Raw genomic sequence first — 23,851 nt, 5'->3', positions numbered from 1 at the left:
CTAATATTACAGCTGTCATGTTCTGCCATGTATGTGCTTACTAGGCATACTATTGTCAAAAGTCTATTGTTTTGTATAGTGTTACTGTCAACTGAGATTAAAATTCGGGGGTCCGTTTAAAAGTTCATGCCTATAACAAGGAGCGTATATGTCATAAGATGAATTCTTCCTGGTTTCCTGCCGCTATTCTCAGAGGTACCTGAGGTTGGGCCCTCCCCAGGTCTGTGAAGAGCTGGGAAAAGCCCTCTAGTAATCAAAAGTTGGCCCCGTGCTGCTTCGACCTCTGCAGACTCCAGAAGAGTCGGAGGGCTGCAGTGTCCACTATTTTTCAAGCAGAATGAAAAGATATTAAATGACAGTGAATCTGTATTTCGCACCCTTATCTATCAGCAAAACCCCTACCAGACTTGAACAAAGGTAGGGTTTTATAGTCTGTGCCTTAGTGTATCCACCCAGAGGAAGAGAAACAAGATTGTCTTGCAGGCTTCGTAGAAATCAAGGAAGCACTTCAGACGTGAAGGAAACATAATGGCACCCGTTGTGGAACGCTCCAAGGCTGGAGGCCACACGGTCTGCTTGGAGGGCCCTGATAAATCTGGTAGAGTAGGAATCCTTCACAAACTGCCATCAGTTTTGTGCAAACTACCTGCCAGAAAGGGGCACTGCTGGGCTCCAGCATGAGAACCAGTGTCAAGGTGTAACTTGTCAGACTGAGCTTCTGCTGTGGGTTCGAGGGAGACAGCCCACGCTGACATCTATGCAGCACAAGGTATAAGTTTAATGTTTCTAAGAGGATCAGAAATCACTTTAACTAAACTGATTGCAAATCCCATAATTCACAAAATTGGCTCTCATTAAACCCTTTCATTGAAAATGTTAAAGGCTTTTCTTTAAAGGACCAGAAATCATCTCTTCTTTCATTCGTGTGATTAATGAAGTTTTAGATCGTAAGCCAGAAGGGACTCTGCCCATCAATGTGAGGAATGTAGAAATAAATGTTATTTGGCTAGCCTGCTACAAGCTCAGAGAAGAATATGTGGTTGGTTGGAAAACCTGATTTATTGTGTTTTGCTGACTGGCTGAAGTTCCTCACTTTTTTTTTAACCTGGAGTTGTTATTAAGTGGATTATGGATTTTAGAAGAACTGTTCTGTGGGCAGTGTTAAATATTATATAAACTAATTCTATAAACTAAATACAGTACTCCTTTGATTGCAGCTTCCAATACTATCCATATATTACAGAAGTAGAAAGTATTTCTTAAAGTTTTGGTTGTCTTTTCGAAACAGGGTTTCTCTATGTGTAGCCCTGGCTGTCCTGGAACTTGCTTTGTACACCAGGCTGGCCTGGGATGCACAGAGATTAGCCTGCCTCTGCCTCCCAAGAGCTGGGATTAAAGGCGTATGCCACCAACACTTGGCTATTTCTTAAATTTAAAGGCATATTTATTTTTAGTAGGAGATAATTTTGTTTGATGTTCTATATTATACTTTTTAATAATTATACAATGTTAGGATTGGCCAACTACAGCATAATGATTGGAACACTGAGCAACATTCTAACTTCATGGAATAGAAATTAGTTGGCTTGTCTCTAGAACAATGGCTAAAGTGAATATATGTGTCACTTGTTTATGGTAACCTAATGGAATAAGGATTGACTTTGCTCATCATTCATTAGTAGTGAAATTAGTTTAAAATATTGAGAAAATGGAGTGTGTGCCTTGTTTATTTAGTGCTCACCTCCTTGCCTCTCTATGACTTATAGCCCTGAGATCACTGATGGAAAGGCCACAGCATCTCTTTGCGATTCTGCTTCCACAGCCCATGGCAACTTCCTCTGATGCACCTGTCTTGGTGAGGGTTATCCATTGATTAATGTGTGATGCAGACACAGCCCTCCCTGGTAATAAGCCTGCTCCTTCCTCAGTAGTCTTAGTGTCTGGCAATGGCATATGACACTTTTGGCGAGCAAGTTTGTATTTGTCATTAGGTGCTAGAGAAGCAGTTAGGAACTCTGTTGGAAGGGGCAGATCAATGATTATCCAGCACTACTCAAATCAGCCACTAGCAGGCAGTAGTTATGAATACGAATATCCTTTCCATCTTGGAAGGATGACCAAAAACAAAAATTAAAAACACAACATGAGCAATAGCTTTCTGAAATTTTACACATTGCTATCTGACTATCTGAGGACATGCAAAGATAGAGAGCACTTGCCTAGTGTGTCTTATATTTGTCCTGATACACGACTCACTAGGAGCAGGGGTTGCATTGTCCCTGTTAAACACTGAGCCTGTGTGGTATTAAAGAAGTCAGCTCTCTAAGCTTGTTCCTTGTCCTTAACAAGACGTGATTCTAAGATTCCTGAAAAGGCCTCAAAGAGACTTAAACAACCCAGTAGCTGGATTTGCTTTCCTAAACCATCTTTTCCATGAATGACCAAGCAAGAACACAGGGAGTGGGCAGACAGGTCCAAATCACACCTTCTGAAATGTTCGTTGTTCCCTTTGTAATGATGAACTAAAAGAAATCCGAGAAGAGGTTAGGACCTAAAGACCCAGTACCCTTAAGGACAAGATCCTTCTTGTCTTGAAAGTTGCTTATACACCACTGGATTAAAAATCAAGGGTAGTATGAACCCCATGAGTTGTTAGAGTCTTTTCCTTCTGAAAGCCTCAAGAGTCTGATGAAATGTTACACTCATTCCTTTGTGAGAATTATGATTTAATTGTTTCAGTTAATGGTTTTTATCATGGCACCATTCTAAAAGTAATCTCCCATGAAACCATACCAAGGGCCTTGTTCTTTCGTTGTTGTTGTTGATTTTTTTTTCTTCTCATCTCCACTAAATAAATTAACAGATGGAAAGGTCTAGTCAGCTGCTCTGTTTCATGGGAGAGTACTTCATTGCTCTCAGGAGAATTTATGTTTGAACCCTCCACGCAAAACATTGAGCTGCCAACAATCTGGGCTTACAAGGAAGGAGTCCCTTGAGACTAATATCAAACATTCCACCACAATTCTCTGTTGCTTGTTTTAGGTTATTTTTTGATTGATGTCCCAAAGTTCTGACTTTGGTTATTTAAAGATTTTTTACTTGTTTTGCTTGCCTTTTTCTCAGTGTCATTTTGAGAAATAGCTACTTCTTCAAATGTGAACCATAATTCTAGCTATAGGTTACCATGACTTTCCTGTTTTTATATCTATTTGATCTCTGGTGGGATCCTAAGCAACCAATAGAATTCTTATTTTGGAGTTTAAAAAACAAGGGCCAGAAAAATCCAGTGAATTCTGTAATAACAAATTAAAAGCTTGCACTAAAGTAAGTGATGTGAGGATCTTCAGCTTCTGATTTCCAAGCCAGCATTCCTCTCATGTTTTTGGCTACCACAAATAATCAAGTTAGGAACTGCATATAGGTTTTCCCATCCTCAGAAGCAAGGAAAAACATGAAAGACAAACCTACAGGTAGAAACTAGTTACTAGGTTTTCTAATTTTTTTATATCCGTGTGTGTGTGTGTGTGTGTGTGTGTGTGTGTGTGTGTGTGTGTGTGTGTGTGTACCGGCAAGCCACAAGTACATGGGGAAGTCAGAGGACAACTTTCGTGGAGGGAACTCTCTCCTTTCCCTTTATGACCCAAGTTTAGGTCATAAAGCCTATATGGCCTTTTACTGCTGAGGAAGATATTCTTGAACTCTGGGGAACTGCATTCACCCACAGACAGAAAGCAGAGATGTAAAGTGTTTGGCTTTACTCAGTAGAGTACATGTGTAAGAGGTGCAGAGAAGAGGTGAGAGCACCAGAAGCATGGCCTGAGCAAGCACAGGGTGTCCATAGCTATGCAGTGTAGATGGTCTCTCCCACCCTCTGTAGAGAACAGTGCACATTGTATCTTGATATCTTGATTAGGGATGTATAGAAATGCTCTTGGCTGCTCACTTATGCCTCCCTGCCTGCCCTTCCAGCCATTTCTCAGAATTAAAACCTTAAATGAGAAAATGGCTACAAGTAAATCCAATGAAGTACAATTTAAATTAAGAACCGTCATCTACTCTCCTCCAAGTTTCAGACATGAAGCAGACAAATTTCCGACTTCAACATTTTTAAATATTGTTTTCCAAAAGCACGTTTAAAGTGTTCCCCTGGATCTTATTTGAATCATGTTTATCCCTAAATAAATCTAAAACAAATGAATCAATGAAACTAGACTAGTCCAATAGCATCCTCAAAAAGTATCTTGGGGGAAAAAAAAAGATAAAAATTGAGTCAGAAATTCCAGCAGAGTCTAAAGGGTGTATCTATTTGTATCTAAAACAGTGGTTCTCAGTCTTCCTAACACTGCGATCATTTCATACAGTTCTTCATTGTGTGCTAATCCCCAAACATAAAATTGTTTTGTTGCTACTTCATAACTGTAATTTTGTTATTGCCATGAATTGCTGTGTAAATATATGATATGCAACACCTGTGTGGGTCATAACCACAGACTGAGAACAGCTGATCTACATGAAAGTAAGTTATGAGCATCTATGCAGTAAAACTTGCAAACCATGCATTAGAGAAGAAAGTCATCTGAAATGCCATTTGCTGTACATTCTTCATGGAAAGCATGCAATCACTGTGATTATTTTTAAACAGTATCACCACCTCCATGGTGAATACAAAGCTCTAATCAAATCAATGGGGTTAACTTATAATTGGATTTAGAATAGAGAATATGCGATAATTCAACTCCTTCAAGCTAGAACATAATAAGATAAACATTCCTTAAAACCACAGAGCTATTGTTCAAATACAAAGGGTGAACATTATTTCAACTCCATCATAAAAAAGTAAAAGCTTTCTTTCTTTATAATCTTGCATCTATCTCTGATTTAAAAAAAAGTAAAAACACATATATAATAGCTCTCAGTTTTTACAACACTGAATTGGCTAACATTTTGCATATTGGAATTAAGTTCTTTGAGCAGTTGTAGTGTAGCTCACTACACTAGTGCTAACAGAAGAGAGGGACCACAGAGAAAAGAGGGGAGGAAGAGCAGAGAGAGAAGGAACTAGGAGACAGTGGGAGAGAACATAGTGGCTCTCTCCCTGTCTTTGCATCCACAGCTGTTCTTTCAGTAGATGATTCTTCTGTTCAGTCAACAAACTTATCCACATCTTCCCTGATAACACAAACCCTCCCCTGAGTACGATAGGTAAGCAAAGCCCTTCCCAAAATGTGTCAAAACTTGTCAACCTAACACTGTTGCTTAGGTCACACCTCCAGATGTGTGGGTTTGTTTCTGAGCCTCCTCCTGTCCCAGCGTTCTGTGTTGCTAAAGCTGTGTTTGTGCCACACTGTGTGTTGCAGTAGCTCTGCCCTGGCCTGACATCTGACTCTGAAAGCATTTCTGCCTTGTGATTGAACGTAATTTGATTATTCTCAGGCTTTGCATTCCTGTGTGGGTTCTACAACAAGCTCATAAACCCCACCAAAAACAGCCCAATGGTGCTTTAGTTTGACCTTTAGAGCAAGTAGAGAAAAAAAATTCCACATTAGAAGGAGTCTTCAATTCCATGGACATCTTATATCTCTCAACGCTTTTATAACTTTCTATGTAATGGTTTATTTCACAGTAACTGGAGGGATGTGATGTTTATTGTCTGACTATTGCCATTGAGTGTTAATAGGATATATTTTTTTCACCTATACATTTTATCCATTCTTATAACCTGAAGACATAACAGAATCCTTGATTACCCAGTCAGATCAACTATAAACAATTTTCTTTAAAGCAGCAGATAATGAAGCCAGGGAAGTAGGATTACCAAGCTACCAAGATGTGGAGAAGTTTATTGACTGAACAGAAGAATCATCTAATGTAAAAACAGCTGTGGATGCAAAGACAGGGAGAGAGCCACTATGCTCTCTCCCACTGTCTCCTAGTTCCTTCTCTCCTTTGCTCTTCCTCCCCTCTTTTCACTTTGATGCAGTCTGTGCTTCTTGGTGAAACCAATAGAAGTAACGCCCCCAGGACTTCACTGCTTGTTTCTATTCCCTTAGCAAGTGTTAGTTCTCACCTACTGGCATGTCCCTTTTTACTTCCCTAGTTTTTTGGTAGTTCCTCCAGGTTATATACTCACATCTGAAGGTTTGCAACTAAGAACTACAAGTAATAATGCAAATGCAGTGGTTTGTTTTGGTTTTTTTTCGGGGGGGGGTTGTTTTTGTTTGCTTTTGGTTTTGGTTTTGTTTCTTTTTTGTTTTGTTTTTGTAAAAAGAATGCTTAAATCAAATTCTTCATCACAATGACTTTTATTTTTTTGAGACAGAAGTTTTTCTGTGCAGCCTTGGCTGCCCTGGCTTTGCTTTGTAGACCAGGCTGGCCTTGAAGTCACAGAGATTTGCCTGCTCCACTTCCCTGAATGCTGGCATTAAAGGTGTGTACCACCACACCAGGCTTATTAATTTGATTTTTTGAACCACTGTTTGTTTATTTGTGACTGCATGTTTCCCAATGTCTTTCCTTCCTGTTCTTTCTTTCTTTCTTTCTTTTTTTTTTTTTTTTTTTTTTTTAATCTTCATTTTATTCTGACTTTGGAATTTTTCAGACCTGGACGACATAGAAATTCTCAAAAATATTCTTGTGTTCAAGCCATGTTTTTTTTTTTTTTTTTAATATTCTTGGAGAACTTATTTGGTGCCCATAATTTTCTACACTTTCAGCAATGATCGCCTTTGCAATTAAACTTTACTCTGGGCTGGAGAGATGGCTCAGTGGTTAAGAGCGCTGTCTGCTCTTCCAGAGGTTCAAAGTTCAATTCCCAGCAATCACATGGTGGCTCACAACCATCTATAATGAGATCTTGTGGACACATGCCGGCAGAACATTGTATACATAATAAAATTAATAAATAAAATTTAAAAACTTTACTCTGAAATCTGGCATCAATACACACACATATGTATACACACATATATTACACACACACAGATACACACATACATATTACACACAGATATATACACACATATATTCTAAGTAAGACATCACCTCCAGCCTCAGCACCTCAAGTGCTTCGATCTTTCCCATGCCTCACAGAGTTCCAGCAGGAGATACCTGAATGTGCTATTGATTTACTTCTCCTACTATCTAAAATTCTATCTCACTCTCTCACCTCTGTTCTCCATTTTATCAAACTACACTTGCGGCCTGTGTGTGATAGACTATTATTTACACTATGTAAACAAACTATCCATTGCTCCAATGATGAAACTGATTAATGGCACATTTCTCAGAACATATCCAGGCTGTAGCAAAATATGATTGTATAAATCATATATAATCCTATGTAATTCAATATATGTATGTTTTATGGAATAAATGTGAATTTATTTATGTTTTATTCTAAGTTTTCCATTATAAATTTTTCTTATGTAAAAGATCTCATTGAATCTCTTTTATATCCCCTCCAAACACATTAACAACTTTTTATAATGAAGATGCAATATTTATCAGTTAAGTGAGAATAAAGATTCCAATTGATTTTCTTAAAGTACCTTTTAATCACTAATCCTGCCTATCACTATCATTAAATTTTCATAACTGTTACCTAGAAGCATGCCACTTATCTATTATAAGAAAAAGTTTGACGGTAGACTGCATCTTAAAGCAATGAAGCTCTTGGCTTCAGTTAGACTTTCCAAATTTTTCCACTAACATTGTCATCTCCTACCTTGCAAGCCACATGCCATACATTTCTTGTCCTTGTCCTTGAGTGCCCCATGTGTATAAATGTACTTCCCAATCGCATTCACCCATTGTAAATGCCCTTCCCCATAAACTCTAGGACAGAGAGGCTCGTGCTGCCTAAGACACCAGACTCCAGTTTTTAAAAAGTGTAGATTTGAGCTCTTAGAGGCTGCATTTCTTCATCCAAATGATCTTAGCTTCAGTTTCTTCACCTGCAAAATGAGAAAACTCATAATAGACTTTGGGAGATCATTGTGAAAATGAGAAGAAGCTATGCACATAGCTCAAAATAGTATGCAGCTTTCAGGATGCTGGACCATACCTCGTTGGTGATGTTTCTGTTACACCAAGGATGATACTGATGATTACCCTCTGCCTGTGCCCAGGTCTATTCTTCCCCATGATTCAGAAGTCAGCCCGCCCTTCTCCCACCAATTTCCCCCTCTAATTCCACCACCATTGCTGCCATTTACAGCCAAAAGCTAGGTATAGCACTTAGAAAACTGACTAGGTGTCCTGAATGGATAGTAACCATTCACAGCCTCCAATCCACTTGCCAGCATCAAAGCATGCCGTGAGATACTGTTGCCAGGCAAACTCCAGCTATGGTATCTACAAAAACAAGAACACTGCCAAAGTCAGTTGTGGTCTGTGGTCAGCTCAGGCTCCATGTGGGACCTCTAGTAACAGGAGAGGGGACTATCCCTGTTGCCTGCATTTTGATCACTTCCCTCTGGTGGGACTGCTTTGCCAGGCCACAGGAGCAAATGACATGGGACTTGATGAGTTGGGGAGGGTGGGTGGGTGGGTGGGACTTCCTTTTCTGAAGAGTAGGAGAAGGGGACAATGGGAGACAAAGGAAGGAGTGTGGGACTGGAAGGAGAATAGGGAGAGGGCTATGACCAGGATGTAAAGTTAATTAATTAATTAAAAAAATACTACCAAAGTCAAATTTGATGAACCAATGAATTTATTGGAGTTGCTCACAGGAATATAGGTGAGAGGTTACTTACAGGAGCAGAAATTACTCCAAGACAACTGCATCACCAAAGCCCACCCCTGCATCGGCCACATCGCAGGAACACTGGGGCCCTAGAGTACACTCCACAACTTGCAAATATCTGCTGTTTAGAGTATCTCTTCCAAGAAGTTGGCCTTATCTGAGTCTCTTCTAGGCAGCTTAGATTATCTGAGAGTCTTTAATACTTGGGAATCAAGGCTAGAGAGATAACTCAATGGTTAAGGGTGACACCTGCTCTTCCAGAGGACCTGAGTTCAATTCCCAGCAACCACATGGTAGCTCCCAGCCATCTATAAACTGATCTGATGCCCTCTTCTGCAGACAAAGCACTCATATACAATAAATAAAACAAATAAACTTTTAAAAAATATTTGGGGAGCCGGGCGTGGTGGCGCACGCCTTTAATCCCAGCACTTGGAAGGCAGAGGCAGGCGGATCGCTGTGAGTTCGAGGCCAACCTGGTCTACAAAGCGAGTCCAGGACAGCCAAGGCTACACAGAGAGACCTTGTCTCAAAAAAAACAAAAAACAAAAAAAAATATTTGGGAATCAAAGGGTCTGGTGAATCTGGTCCATTGCAAGGATTTCCTGAAGCTTCATAGTTATTTACTTCTGAGATTTTAAGGGGCTTCCTTGTAGAGTGGAATTTACCAACTCAACAGAAATTGCTATGCAACAAAAGTAGGGACATTGCTTTCATTATGCATCTACCTTCCAGGTTCCTAGTTAGCAGGGCTACATGAATCTCCTAACACTCACTCACTGGAAGAGGATTCAGGAGATAACTTTGGTTGACCAATGTTTCTACCAACAGGAGACTAGAGCACAGTTGGCCAGCTATAGTATGCCCATCACTCCCATGCAGATGCAGCTTCCTCAAGTCATTTCTGAAGCTTTGATGGCTGAAAATAACTGCTCTGTCTCCCTCCTTGAGGAGATCATTTTCAGCTGGACAGTAGACCATGTGATAAATGAAAACTACTTATCTCCAGTCGTACCCCTAGAAATTCTGATTTGGATTAAGGAGACAGTTTGGACATTCAAAACTTTATCACATATAGAACATTACTTTAATTATTGTCACTTTTCATTTCTATTTCTTCCTAATTTTATTCAAATGTTTATTAAAAATAATGTTCTAGCCTTCTTAGTAGGTTACATGTATGCTCTCTGCCAATGAGAGGTTTCGTATGTTTTTATATGGCCTTTCAATTTTTAGCTGTTTTTTTTTTAACATACTTTACATACTTATTGAACTCATAGATAAATTAAAGGTGTGTAAATGCCTTGTGAGCATTTTAAGGACCTCAAGAATGGGAGCCGATCCGCACTGCCCTCCCCCTTAGCATGTCCCATCAAGTATACCTGCGGTAAAGCTCTTGGTTCAGCTCAGCAGAGTAAACTATAAGTAGACATGCTGCTCACAACTTTAGCCTTCTTATCAAATCCTCCCTAAAAAATGTAACTTGACAGAAAAATATTCATTTGAAAAGTAGCACCTAGAAACAGCATCCTCAGCTGGGAAACTCACATGCTTTTATGTACAAATTTAAAATCTAAAGGAAGAATATGAAAAAAAAAAAACCCTGTTTATGTTCCGATGCTGTGTGATATATCATTTCACTTCTAATGCAATCTTTAAACCTGTAGTGTATGTATAAGGATAAAAGCTTAAGTTTATATTGACTGTGGGAATGAATTTGAAAGCCTACCACAAATGTCTTAATTATATACCACACATAAATGACTAGCGGCGCATACCTACAGGTTTTGAACATATCCTGTGGGGACGCGTTATTGACACTAATAGTTCTTTTTTTTTTTTTTTTTTTTTTTTTTTTATTAATTTATTCTTGTTACATCTCAATGTTTATCCCATCCCTTGTATCCTCCCATTCCTCCCCCCCCCCATTTTCCCATTATTCCCCTCCCCTATGACTGTTCCTGAGGGGGATTACGTCCCCCTATATATTCTCATAGGGTATCAAGTCTCTTCTTGGCTACTTGCTGTCCTTCCTCTGAGTGCCACCAGGTCTCCCCCTCTAGGGGACATGGTCAAATGTGAGGCACCAGAGTATGTGAGAAAGTCGTATCACACTCTCCACTCAACTGTGGAGAATATTCTGACCATTGGCTAGATCTGGGAAGGGGTTTAAAGTTTACCTCCTGTATTGTCCTTGGCTGGTGCCTTAGTTTGAGCGGGACCCCTGGGCCCAAATCTGCCTATCATATTGTTCTACTTGTAGATTTCTAGGACCCTCTGGATCCTTTTATTTTGCTGTTCTCCCATGCGTCTCTCATTTAGAGTCCCAATAGGATGCCTTCCCCTCTGTCCCAGTTTCCTGGTAAGTGAAGGCTTTCGTGGGACATGCCCCTTGGGCTAGTATGCAGATATAAGTGAGTATATACCATTTGATTCTTTCTGCTTCTGGGTTAACTCACTCATTATGATCATTTCTAGTTCAATCCATTTATCCACAAATTTCGGGAATTCCTTGTTTTTAATAGCTGAGTAGTATTCCATAGTGTATATGTACCACAGTTTCTTTATCCACTCTTCTACTGAGGGACACTTAGGCTGTTTCCATGTTCTGGCTATTATGAATAAGGCTGCTATGAACATGGTTGAGCAAATTTTCTTGTTGTGTGCTGGAGCATCTTCTGGGTATATTCCAAGGAGTGGAATAGCTGGGTCTTGAGGAAGCCCTATTCCCATTTTTCTGAGATAGCACCAGATAGATTTCCAAAGTGGCTGTACTAGTTTGCATTCCCACCAGCAATGAAGGAGTGTTCCTCTCTCCCCACATCCTCGCCAGCATGTGGTGTCGCTTGAATTTTTGATCTTAGCCATTCTGATGGGTGTAAGATGGAATCTCAGAGTTGTTTTGATTTGCATTTCCCTGATGACTAAGGAGGTTGAGCATTTCTTTAAGTGTTTCTCAGCCATTTGATACTCCTCTGTTGAGAATTCTCTGTTTAGTTCCAAGCCCCATTTCTCAATTGGGTTATTCGGTTTGGTGGTGTTTAATTTCTTGAGTTCTTTATATATTTTGGATATTAGACCTTTGTCAGATGTCGGGTTGGTGAAGATTTTTTCCCAGTCTGTAGGCTGTCGCTTTGTTCTCTTGACAGTGTCTCCTGCCTTACAGAAGCTTCTCAGCCTCATGAGGTCCCATTTATTAATGGTTGACATTAAGGCCTGGGCCGTTGGTGTTCTGTTCAGGAAGTTGTCTCCTGTGCCAATATGTTCCAGGCTCTTTCCCACTTTTTCTTCTAAGTGAGTTAGTGTCTCTGGTTTTATGTTGAGGTCTTTAATCCACTTGGATTTGAGTTTTGTGCAAGGTGACAAATATAGGTCCAGTTTCATTTTTTTACACATAGACCTCCAGTTAGACCAGCACCATTTGTTGAAGATGCTATCCTTTTTCCATTGAATGGATTTGGCTTCTTTGTCAAAAATCAAGTGACCATATGTGTGTGGATTCATATCTGGGTCTTCGATTCGATTCCACTGATCAACCAGCCTGTTGCTGTGCCAGTACCATGCTGTTTTAAGTACTATTGCTTTATAGTACAGTTTGAGATCAGGTATGGAGATTCCTCCGGAGCATCTTTTATTGTACAAGATTGCTTTAGCTATTCCGGGTTTTTTGTTTTTCCATATGAAGCTCAGAATTGAACTTTCAATGTCTTTAAAAAATTGTGTAGTTATTTTGATAGGGATTGCATTGAATCTATAGATTGCTTTTGGTAGGATGGCCATTTTTACTATGTTAATTCTCCCGATCCATGAGCAAGGAAGATCACGCCATCTTCTCAGGTCATCTTCAATCTCTTTCTTCAGAGTTTTGAAATTTTTTTCATACAAGTCCTTCACTTGCTTAGTTAGGGTAACTCCTAGATATTTTATATTGCTTGTGGCTAATGTGAAGGGTGTGGTTTTCCTAATTTCTTCCTCTGCAAGCTTGTCATTTGTGTATAGGAAGGCTACAGACTTTTTTGAGTTAATTTTGTATCCAGCCAATTTGCTGAAGGTGTTTATCAGCTTTAGGAGTTCTCTGGTGGAGTTTTGAGGGTCACTTATGTACACTATCATATCATCTGCAAAGAGGGATAATTTGACTTCCTCCTTTCCCATTTGGATCCCCTTGATCTCCTTTTGTTGTCTTATTGCTCTGGCTAGAACTTCGAGTACTATATTGAAGAGATATGGAGAGAGTGGGCAGCCTTGCCTTGTTCCCGATTTGAGAGGAATTTCCTTGAGTATCTCACCATTTACTTTGATTTTGGCTATTGGCTTGCTGTATATAGCCTTTATTATGTTGAGGAAAGTGCCTTGTATCCCCGATCTCTCTAAAACTTTAAACATGAATGGGTGTTGAATTTTATCAAATGCTTTCTCTGCATCCAAGGAGATAATCATGTGGTTTTTTATTTTCAGTTTGTTTATATGATGGATTACATTGATGGATTTCCGTATATTAAACCATCCCTGCATGCCTGGAATGAAGCCTACTTGGTCATGATGAATGATATCTTTGATGTGCTCCTGTATTCGTTTTGCAAGTATTTTATTTAGTATTTTTGCATCTATGTTCATAAGAGAAATTGGTCTGAAATTCTCTTTCTTTGTTGAGTCTTTGTGAGGTTTAGGTATCAATGAGACTATGGCCTCATAGAATGAATTTGGTAATTTTCCATCCATTTCTATCTTTTGGAGTAGCTTGAAGAGTATCGGTATTAGCTCGCCCTTAAAGGTCTGGTAGAATTCTGCACTGAAACCATCTGGCCCTGGGCTTTTTTTGGTTGGGAGACCATCGATGATTGCTTCTATTTCTGTCGGGGAAATGGGACTATTTAACTTGTTTATCTGTTCTTCACTCAACTTTGGCAAGTGAACTTGATCAAGAAAATCGTCCATTTCCCTTAGATTTTCAAATTTTGTGGCGTATATGCCTTCAAAGTAGGATCTTATGATTCTTTGAATTTCTTCAGTGTCTGTTGTTATGTCTCCCTTTTCATTTCTGATTTTGTTGATTTCAATACTGTCTCTCTGCCTTTTAGTTAGTTTGGCTAATGGTCTGTCTATCTTGTTGATTTTCTCAAAGAACCAGCTTTTGGTTTTGTTGATTCTTTGGACTGTTTTCTTAGTTTCTAATTTGTTAATTTCAGCCCTGAGTTTGATAATTTCCAGGCGTCTACTCCTCTTGGGTGTTTCTGCTTCTTTTTTTTCTAGGGCTTCCAGTTGTGTTGTTAAGATGCTTATGTGCGATGTTTCCAATTTCTTTTTAAAGGCACTTAGTGCTATGAATTTTCCTCTTAGCACTGCTTTCAATGTATCCCACAAATTTGGGTATGTTGTTTCTTCATTTTCATTGAATTTCAGAAACTCCTTGATTTCTTTCTTTATTTCTTCCCTGACCCAGGTGTCATTTAGCAGAGAGTTGTTTAGTTTCCACAAACGTGTAGGCTTTTTGTTATTTCTGTTGTTGTTGAATTGCAGCCTAAGAGCATGGTGATCTGATAGGATACAAGGTATTATTTCAATCCTCTTGTATCTGTTGAGGCTTGCTTTGTGACCTACGATGTGATCAATTTTGGAGAAGGTTCCATGGGGTGCAGAGAAGAAGGTGTATTCTTTCTTGTTTGGGTGAAAGGTTCTATAGATATCTGTTAGATCCATTTGACCCATGGCATTGGTTAATGATGTTATTTCTCGGCTTAGTTTCTGTTTCAATGACTTATCCTTCAGTGAGAGTGGGGTGTTGAAGTCTCCCACTATTATTGTGTGGGGATCGATGTGTGGTTTGAGCTTTTTTAGGAGATCTTTTACATATGTGGGTGCCCTTGTATTGGGAGCATAGATGTTCAGAATTGTGATGTCATCTTGGTTGACTTTACCTTTGATAAGTATGAAGTGTCCTTCCTCATCCCTTTTGATTAATTTTGGTTGAAAGTCTATTTTGTTCGATACTAAAATGGCTACACCTGCTTGCTTCTTGTGACCATTTGCTTGGAATATTTTTTTCCAACCTTTTACCCTGAGGTAATGCCTTTCATTATGGGTGAGATGTGTTTCTTGGATGCAGAAGAATGTTGGGTCTTGTTTATGTACCCATTCGGTTAGTCTGTGTCTTTTTATTGGAGAATTGAGGCCATTGATGTTAAGAGATATTAATGACCAGTGACTGTTAAGAGTCTTAATTTTGATGTTGTTTCCAGTCGAGCGTTTGTGTAGTTGTGTTTTTGCCATGGGATAGTTATCTATTTCCTGGGTAGTTTTGGTTGTAGCTTGACCCTTTGGGATGGAGTTTTCCTTCTAGTACCTTCTGTAAAGCTGGGTTTGTGGATAGGTACTGTTTGAATTTGTTTTTGTCATGGAATATTTTGTTTTCTCCATCAATGGTTATTGATAATTTTGCTGGGTAAAGTAGTCTGGCCTGGCATCTGTGTTCTCTTAGGGTTTGCAGGATCTCTGTCCAGGACCTTCTGGCTTTTATGGTCTCTGCTGAGAAGTCAGGTGTAATTCTGATAGGTTTACCATTAAATGTTATTTGGCCCTTTTCCCTTGCAGCTTTTAATATTTTTTCTTTGTTCTGCATGTTTTGTGTTTTGATTATTATGTGGCGGGCAGTTTTTCTTTTCTGGTCAATTCTATTTGGTGTTCTGTAGGCCTCTTGTATGTTTATAGGCATCTCTTTCTTTAGATTGGGGAAATTTTCTTCTATGATTTTGTTGAGAATAGTTTCTGGGCCCTGGAGCCTGATGTCTTCTCTTTCTTCAATGCCTATTATCCGCAAATTTCTTCTTTTCATGGTGTCCTTAATTTCTTGGATGTTTTGTGTCAGGAGTTTTCCAGATTTGGCATTTTCTTTAATGGTTGATTCAATATCTGTGATTGTATCTTCTAGCCCTGAGATTCGTTCTTCCATCTCTTGGATTCTGTTAGAAAAGCTCACCTCTGTGTTGCTCGCCTTCTTCTCTGAGGTCTCACGTTCTCGTTTTTCTTCTGTCTGTGTGTTTATCATTGAATCCATTTTCATTTTCAGATCTTGAACTGATTTTTTGATTTCTTTCATCTGATTTTTTGTATATTCCTGAGTTTCTTCCATTGCCTCTTTATAGGTCTTCAGAGCTTGAACCGTTTTAGCTATTTCTTTCATCTGGTTGTTTGCATTTTCCTGCAATTTTTCCAGTTCCACTCTATGTGCTTCTTTTATGTCTCTCACCTGTTTGTCTGCGTCTTCCTGCATTTGATTACGAATTTTATTTGTTTCCTCCATTATCATCCTCATTACTAAGGATTTGAGGTCATTTTCTTGTATTTCCGTTGTATTTGAGTTCTCTGGGTGGTTTTCTTTGGGATAGCTGGAAACTGGAGACGCCATGTTGTTTTGGGGTTTTTTGCGTATGCTTTTTCGTTGTCCTTTAGACATCTTGCCGTCTTTGTTTTTGTTGGGTAGCTTCCAGAGTTGAATGGAGGGTGTCTGATGATAGATTCACTTGTTTTCTTACGATTTCCCTAGGCTGCGAGCTCAAAGCTTCACTGGTGTGGATGTTAGGAGGTTAGCCCTGTTGTTCTGGTTTCTCACAGCCAGTGATCCTCCGTCCCTCTCTGCTGTGGATCCTGCAATTGTTCTGGGTCTCTGAATGAGCGTTGGGTCAGGCCAAGGTATCCACAGCCTTCTGTGTTCCCTGCCAAGTCCAGCCAGGAGCACTGGGACCGAACCACGGGCAGAACTCAGCTAGATTCTCAGGGCCAGAACCGTCTGCCAAGCTCAGCTAGGGATTTTGGGCCCAAAATGCACACAGGGCCCAGCCAGAATTTTTGGGCTGGGACTACGCACCAAGCTCCACTAGGGCCTTTTGGCCCAAAGTGCGTGCTGTGGTCAGTTATTGACTCAGGGCCCGAACTGACCACCAATCTCAGCCAGGAATTCTGGATTCAAACTGTACACTGTGTCCAACCAGAGTCTTAGAGCTGGTGGAACCGAGAGCTCTGTCCAGCCTGTGCCACAGCAGGAGAACTGCGGCTGCTCTGAGTTAGCGCCAGTAGTGGAACAAGTGCTCCACCCGGACTGTGTCACCGCAGGGGAGCTGCCGCTGAGCTGAGGTGGTGCCTAGGATGGAACCGCGCACGTCACCAAGCCTGCGCCACAGCAGGAGAACTGCGGCTGCTCTGAGTTAGCGCCAGTGGTGGGACAAGTGCTCCGCCCAGACTGTGTCCCCGCAGGGGAGCTGCCGCTGAGCTGAGGTGGTGCCTAGGATGGAACCGAGCACGTCACCAAGCCTGCGCCACAGCAGGAGAACTGCGGCTGCTCTGAGTTAGCGCCAGTGGTGGAACAAGTGCTCCGCCCGGACTGTGTCCCCGCAGGGGAGCTGCCGCTGAGCTGAGGTGGTGCCTAGGATGGAACCGAGCACGTCACCAAGCCTGCGCCACAGCAGGAGAACTGCGGCTGCTCTGAGTTAGCGCCAGTGGTGGGACAAGTGCTCCGCCCAGACTGTGTCCCCGCAGGGGAGCTGCCGCTGAGCTGAGGTGGTGCCTAGGATGGAACCGAGCACGTCACCAAGCCTGCGCCACAGCAGGAGAACTGCGGCTGCTCTGAGTTAGCGCCTGTGGTGAAACCAAGTGCTCCGCCCAGACTGTGTCACCGCAGGGGAGCTGCCGCTGAGCTGAGGTAGTGCCTAGTGTGGAGCAGCGTGCTCAACTACGCCTGCGCCACAGCAGGGGAGCTATGGCCACGCTGAGTTAGTGCCTCAGGCAGAATTGTTTGCTGGGCCGGGCCAGTACCCGGGACTCTGGGGCCGAACTGTCCGCCGAGTCCAGTCTGAGTCCAAAGGCTCCACGCGACCCAAATCCTGCCCCGAGTCCCCTCTCCCGCAGCAATTCCCACCAGCCACCACACCAATCGCCTCCACCGGAAGGCTATGAGCTGCAAACCTCAGCCGCCGCTGCTGGTGCCGCTGGTGCTGCCGCCTCTGCCGCTGCCGCTCCGATCAGAGAAAAACCACGCTCCTCCCGTGTGCAGGGGCACGCAGGTCCTCCGCACCCTGGTCCCTCCGAACCGTGGAGCACTCCCGCTGTCGTGATGTTCGGACCTCGGTGTTCCTGGCTCAGAAATCTGTGCAATTCCCTGAATTGTTCACTGGAGCCTCCAAACGCGGTCCACACTGCTCGCCGCCATCTTGGATCCTCCGACACTAATAGTTCTTAAGGTTCACAATCATAAATCAGATTTGCCCAAGGATTTTAAATCCTCAAAAACGAACTTTCCTGCTGTCTTTGATAAGATAGCACTGGGGAAGGGGTATCCTCTCATCCTCCTCCCTGCAGCTTTACTCATAGGGCAATGCAGATCTTCCATGAGTTTAAAAAAATATATTGATTCCAAGAAAATGGCGCTCACAAAAAGGTAAGCGGTAAAATTTCATATAGCTGAAGAGGATTCACCTTTTTATCTGACCTCTCTACCTCTTCCCGATTTAGTCAGAGGTTCAAAACTTTAAGATTTCAAGGTCTTACTGAATGCCTTAACTATTCCATTAAGAGCCTCTTCTTAAGATTCAACATTTCATGTGAGCTCCGGAAGCAATCTCTTACATGTCTTTTCTCCTTCATTATAAAGTGGGATTGCTTCCTCCCTTCCTTCCTTCCTTCCTTGACTTACAGATTTCCAGCAGCTTAATTCTCCTTAAGCCTTGCTAGGAAAGTCCTTCCCCACTGGCCTTTCTATTGGCTCCCTAAGAATTGTGTGTGACACTAAATGTATGTTTATATAGCTGTAATGCTTTTATTTTTAGGAAAACATTTTACTGTATTTCTACATCCATAGCTAAGTGATAGACGTTGTGAAATGAGGACCGAGTTTCTTTTTTTTTTTTTTTAATTTTTTTATTATTAATTTATTCTTGTTACATCTCAATGGCTATCCCATCCCTTGTGTCCTCCCATTCTTCCCTCCCTCCCATTTTCCCATTATTCCCCTCCCCTATGACTGTTCCTGAGGGGGATTACCTCCCCCTGTATATGCTCATAGGGTATCAAGTCTCTTCTTGGTAACCTGCTGTCCTTCCTCTGAGTGCCACCAGGTCTCCCCCTCCAGGGGACATGGTCAAATGTGAGGCACCAGAGTACGTGAGAAAGTCATATCACACTCTCCACTCAAGTGTGGAGAAAGACTTAAATGGTATATACTCACTTATATCTGCATACTAGCCCAAGGGGCATGTCCCACGAAAGCCTTCACTTACCAGGAAACTGGGACAGAGGGGAGGACATCCTATTGGGACTCTAGTAGAGAGAAGCATGGGAGAATAGCAAAGTAGAAGGATCCAGAGGGTCCTAGAAACCTACAAGAAGAACATTATGATAGGCAGATTTGGGCCCAGGGGTCCCGCTCAAACTATGGCACCAGCCAAGGACAATACAGGCGGTAAACTTTAAACCCCTACCCAGATCTAGCCAATGGTCAGGACTGAGTTTCTTAGTGTGTGATGTTTTGTTCTGTTTTTTTGTTTTTTTTGGCCAGGAAGAAAATAATATACTTCAGAATATATTCATGATTCTCTGCATAAAGTGAGGAAATTGAGACTTAGTAAAGCAGGGAAGAGAACTACCGCTGAGTTACTATTCAGTATAGTTTTATGGACAGAAAAACTGTAAGATTGTAAGATATTGAACCGACTCTGTTTTTATCCTACCCAAGTCTCTGGTGGGTTTTGGGTTTTTTGTTTCAGTATTTTTGTTTTGTTTTGTTTTGTTTTGTTTTGTTATTTGGTTTTTCGAGACAGGGTTTCTCTGTGTAGCCTTGGCTGTCCTGGACTCCCTTTGTAGACCAGGATCCCAGTGATCCATCTCCCTCTGCCTCGCGAGTGCTGGGAAGTGAGAATGAAATAGCTGTACTTATTCTTTTAAAACATAAGGAAATATGATACAGCATATTTAAATTTTTTTCTGTTGAGCAAAGGCTGTCAGGAAGAAAGGATTGTCTATTTTTGTCTATATATTTAGCGTTCCGGTCAGATCACCAAATGAAATACAGAAATTATAATGTTGTATGTAAATTATTGTTTTGAGTAAACTATTGGAGTAGTGCCAGTTTTGAAATCCTTTTTCTTCATTTTTAACATTTTAACTAATACTTCATAAAGTGAAAGTTTCCCAACCATTCCTAATCAGGGTGAGAACCAATGCTTCATGGTGGTACTCTAAGCATTTGAACTACATACATATTCACAATGAAAGTGACATTTCCATATTAAGTGAAAGAAGTCAAAGGTATCAGACTTACTGTGGACATTAAACGCTTGATCACTGTGAATGTAATTTAATATATTTTTAATGTTTCAAGGGAATCAGATCTATTTTCCTGCTGTTTTCAGGCTCCTTTGAAGATGTTTGTACTCACTGGACTGGACATTTCTGTGAAATTAATCAAATAGGGAATTCAATGTTCCTTGCAGATAATTTTGGCCATATCCCTTTGGGAACTTCCTAGTCTGAATTTGTGTCTTTTCTGGGAAAAGACCCCTGTGTTCCAAATTCTCATTCTTCCCCTTTTTAACACTGAAGAGCAGTAAACAAAGTCACTATAGAAGGAATTAATAACAATGTGCATTTGCCAGGAAACTCTGCTGCAGACATCATCACAAAAATAAGAAAATAATGTCTAAGAAAAGCATTTTACGTGGAGTATATCCAACTTAGCGGCAAAATATTTTAAAGCACCATATTAATTACTTGATTTACTAGTTTTCCTGAAATGAAGGAAACCTAGATTGGAGAATAATAATACAGTCCCGCAAAGCCAGAGATGACAAATTCCATTTTTTTTTCCGAAAGAAAATCAGTGCTGTTGTTCTTAGCTATTATGAAAATGTCATGCTCGTTGTTTTTCAAAGTTCATAAAGTAATTCAAAGTCTTACCCTAGCCCTAGTTCTATATTTTAAGTCAGTTTTCATTCTGTTGGAGGCTATTGTGCTGACTCATGCTTTATATATGGTGGTTTTGCCCTGGAGTTTAAAGAATCCTATAGTTTTGTTTTCTTTTCTTTTCTTTTTTTTTTTTTTTTTTTTTTTTTTTTTTTTTTTTTTTTCCTGTATCTCCATACCTGGGACACTGTTCAACCAAAATGAATGAAAGTCTGAAATCCTAGCCTATGAACTAAATCCTGCCTGCAGCGGAATGTTGCATTTTCAGGTTGGTGGGGGCATTTAAATGCAGAGAGTCCCAGATGGCCAAACATAGGAGGAAGCAGGCTTTATCTAAAACAGCAGCTGAGGAGAAGTGTATAGTGCAGGAAGGCCTCAGGATTAATATGCAAGTCTCTTATTAGGATTCCAATAAAAAGTTTAGAAGTTAAAAATGCAGTAAAAAGCAGCAGTGCATTAATTATTCAAGTCTGAATAAAAAAGAGCCCTTCTTTTCATGAGCTCCCACTTGCAGAACTCTGAGGTCCTTATGTGATGCCAGTTTTGAACTCCCCATCCACAGGTCTCATTGCCGCGTGTGAAGTGGCACATCTTGCACATATCACACTCTCATTAATGTCTACATTGGCACATGATGAATAAAGGATCTTGTCTCACAATTTGATTGTTTCACTTTTAAGAAAAAGGAAAGATGGCCAGGTGGTGTTGGCGTAGTCTGGACACCTTTAATCCCAGCACTTTGGAGGCAGAGACAGGTGGATCTCTAGGAGTAGTCAGCCTGGTCTACAGAGTGATTCCAGGACAGCCAAGAAAGGAAGAGAGGAAGGAAAGAAGGAAGGAAGGAAGGAAGAAAGGAGGGAGGGAGGGAGGGAAGGAAAAAAGGAGAAAAAGAACTCAAGAGAACTGCCAAAATGGAAAAATACCCTTTCCTAGATCACCGTAACCACAAGCAACTTCCTAAATCAGTGAAATTCTGCTTAATAATATATAAAACCAAGTGCTTGACTCATATTTATAAAGGACTTATCATTTGTAATGAAACTCTGCTTTTATGTACAAGAATGATTTTCCTATCCGCAGGATCAAGCTGAAATGACAAGTACTCAATTTGAATGTCAATACTGCACGTCATCTCTTCTTGGGAAAAAATACGTACTCAAGGATGATAATCTTTACTGCGTCTCCTGCTATGACCGCATCTTTTCTAACTATTGTGAGCAGTGCAAAGAACCAATTGAATCAGATTCTAAGGTAGGTGTCACTTCCGCTCACACAGTTACTTCTTGCATACAGTAGGTAGCTGCTTCAGAAGCTCCTTTTCTCTGTGTTGACTTTTACCCACATTTTCTACTGTGTGGTCATATGAAGTTATGCTATGTAGGACTATGAAACATAAGGTTCTGTTTTGTTTTGTTTTGTTTTTTCCAGACAGGGTTTCTCTGTGTAACCTTGCCTATCCTGGACTCACTTTGTAGACCAGGCTAGCCTCAAACTCACAGAAATCTGCCTGCTCTGCCTCCCTGAGTGCTGGGATAATAAGTGTTCACCACCACGCCAGGCAAAATGCATGTTTTAATCTAGCCTTATCCTGAAGACAATGTGTGTGTGTGTGTGTGTGTGTGTGTGTGTGTGTGCATGTTTATTATTTTTTAGGATGAGTAAAAAATATATCAAACTATTTCACCAGAGTTACTTCTGGAATAGCTAAGGTATATAAAAATACATTTAAAAATTGGAAATGTAAAAACTTCAAAGTCTGTGCTCTCTAACTTAAAAATCTCCCTGGACTCCCTTAGCCCTCAGACTGCACCTTCTCACATCACACTTTCTCCTCCTTTATGCTTATTATTTGCTTTCTTTTCTTCCTTAATTTTGCTTTAGCTATATGTTGTTATTTGTTTGAGGTCTCAATAGACAATAGACAAATTATTCCATGTAAATCATCTCTGGTAGCTTATAAAAAGAAGATAGAAAAAATTGGATAAAAAATCCAGGGAGGTTATTTTTCAATGGTCTTTGGTGGCCAATCAAACAAGCCCCAAGCTTTTGCTCTTAATTACCCCAGAAAGTCTCCATTGCACAGATAGCAATATCAACAACTCTCCCTGAAGCTAGTGACAAAACCTCCTAGTACTAGGGTCCTGAGAGTCTCCCATCTTGTCTTAGAAAATGGCTTGACTTATTGCAAGCACATTTAATTAACTTTATTTATTGTCTGCAAGGATCTTTGTTACAAAAACCGTCACTGGCACGAAGGATGCTTCAAGTGCACCAAATGCCATCAGTCTTTGGTGGAAAAGCCCTTTGTTGCCAAAGACGAGCGCCTGCTGTGCACAGACTGCTGTTCTACTGAGTGTTCCTCTAAGTGCTTCCACTGCAAGAGAAACATCATGCCAGGTGAGATCCAGAGGGAGCTGCTGGCTCTGCCAGAGGAAACTGTATCTCTCTTCACAGAGCACCAATGCCTCACAACACAGGTTGGAGAAAAGCAGTGATCTTGCTTTCTTTCTCTGGTTCCCAATTCATTCATCTATTCTCCATGAACAAGTACATTACAGTGCTCAGTAATTTTGTAATTTTATTACAGTGCTCAATGTCTTATTTTTTCTTCAACTTAATTCATGGGAACGTGTTGAGCCACAGACAGAATTGACGGATAAAGCTTATACTAGAAGCACAACTGAATATGCCTGCCTTGGGCATAACCAATGGCATTAAAGAGATCTTTCTTCATAAGAGATGAGAGATCACCCTCATTTTTAATATTCATTCATTGACTCACTCACTCACTCACTCATTCATTCACTCATTCACTCACTCACTCATTCTTTCATCCATGTATTTTTTCTGTTGAAAGTATCAGAGGACAGCTTTTGTGAGTTCTTTCCTTTTACCAAATGGGGTCCAGGAATCAAACTTAAGTCATTAGGCATAGTGGCAAGCTTCTCTACTAGCTTTGCCTTTTCACTGGACCAAAGAGCATCACTTCATAGGTCTATACAAACTGGTTTGAGGGCCATTGTTTTCTTTGGGGACAGAAAAAGGTCCGTGTGGATCACTTCACTTAAAAATTAATTAAAATATAATTATATCATTTCCCCTCCTAATCTCCTGTATCCTTCCCCTCCTAAATTGGTCCCTCTCTCAAATTCACAGTCT

At 40.7% G+C, this 23,851-nt stretch overlaps 1 protein-coding gene across 1 annotated transcript in view; it reads left to right on the top strand.

Annotated features, from left to right (window-relative positions):
• Positions 1-23,851, top strand: part of Fhl5 (four and a half LIM domains 5) — a 46,194-nt gene that overhangs the window by 1,053 nt on the left and 21,290 nt on the right. Inside the window, exons 2-3 of the mRNA XM_051161009.1 lie at positions 21,773-21,943; positions 22,915-23,089. Coding sequence (XP_051016966.1) covers positions 21,785-21,943; positions 22,915-23,089 — 334 coding nt within the window. The 5' untranslated portion in view covers positions 21,773-21,784. The remainder of the gene's footprint in view (positions 1-21,772; positions 21,944-22,914; positions 23,090-23,851) is intronic.

The sequence above is a fragment of the Acomys russatus genome, chromosome 2 (genome assembly GCF_903995435.1).
Source record: "Acomys russatus chromosome 2, mAcoRus1.1, whole genome shotgun sequence".
NCBI classification, from domain to species: domain Eukaryota; kingdom Metazoa; phylum Chordata; class Mammalia; order Rodentia; family Muridae; genus Acomys; species Acomys russatus.
The sequence above is the reverse complement of the archived record's forward strand: the minus strand, read 5'-3'. Positions and strand labels throughout refer to the sequence as shown.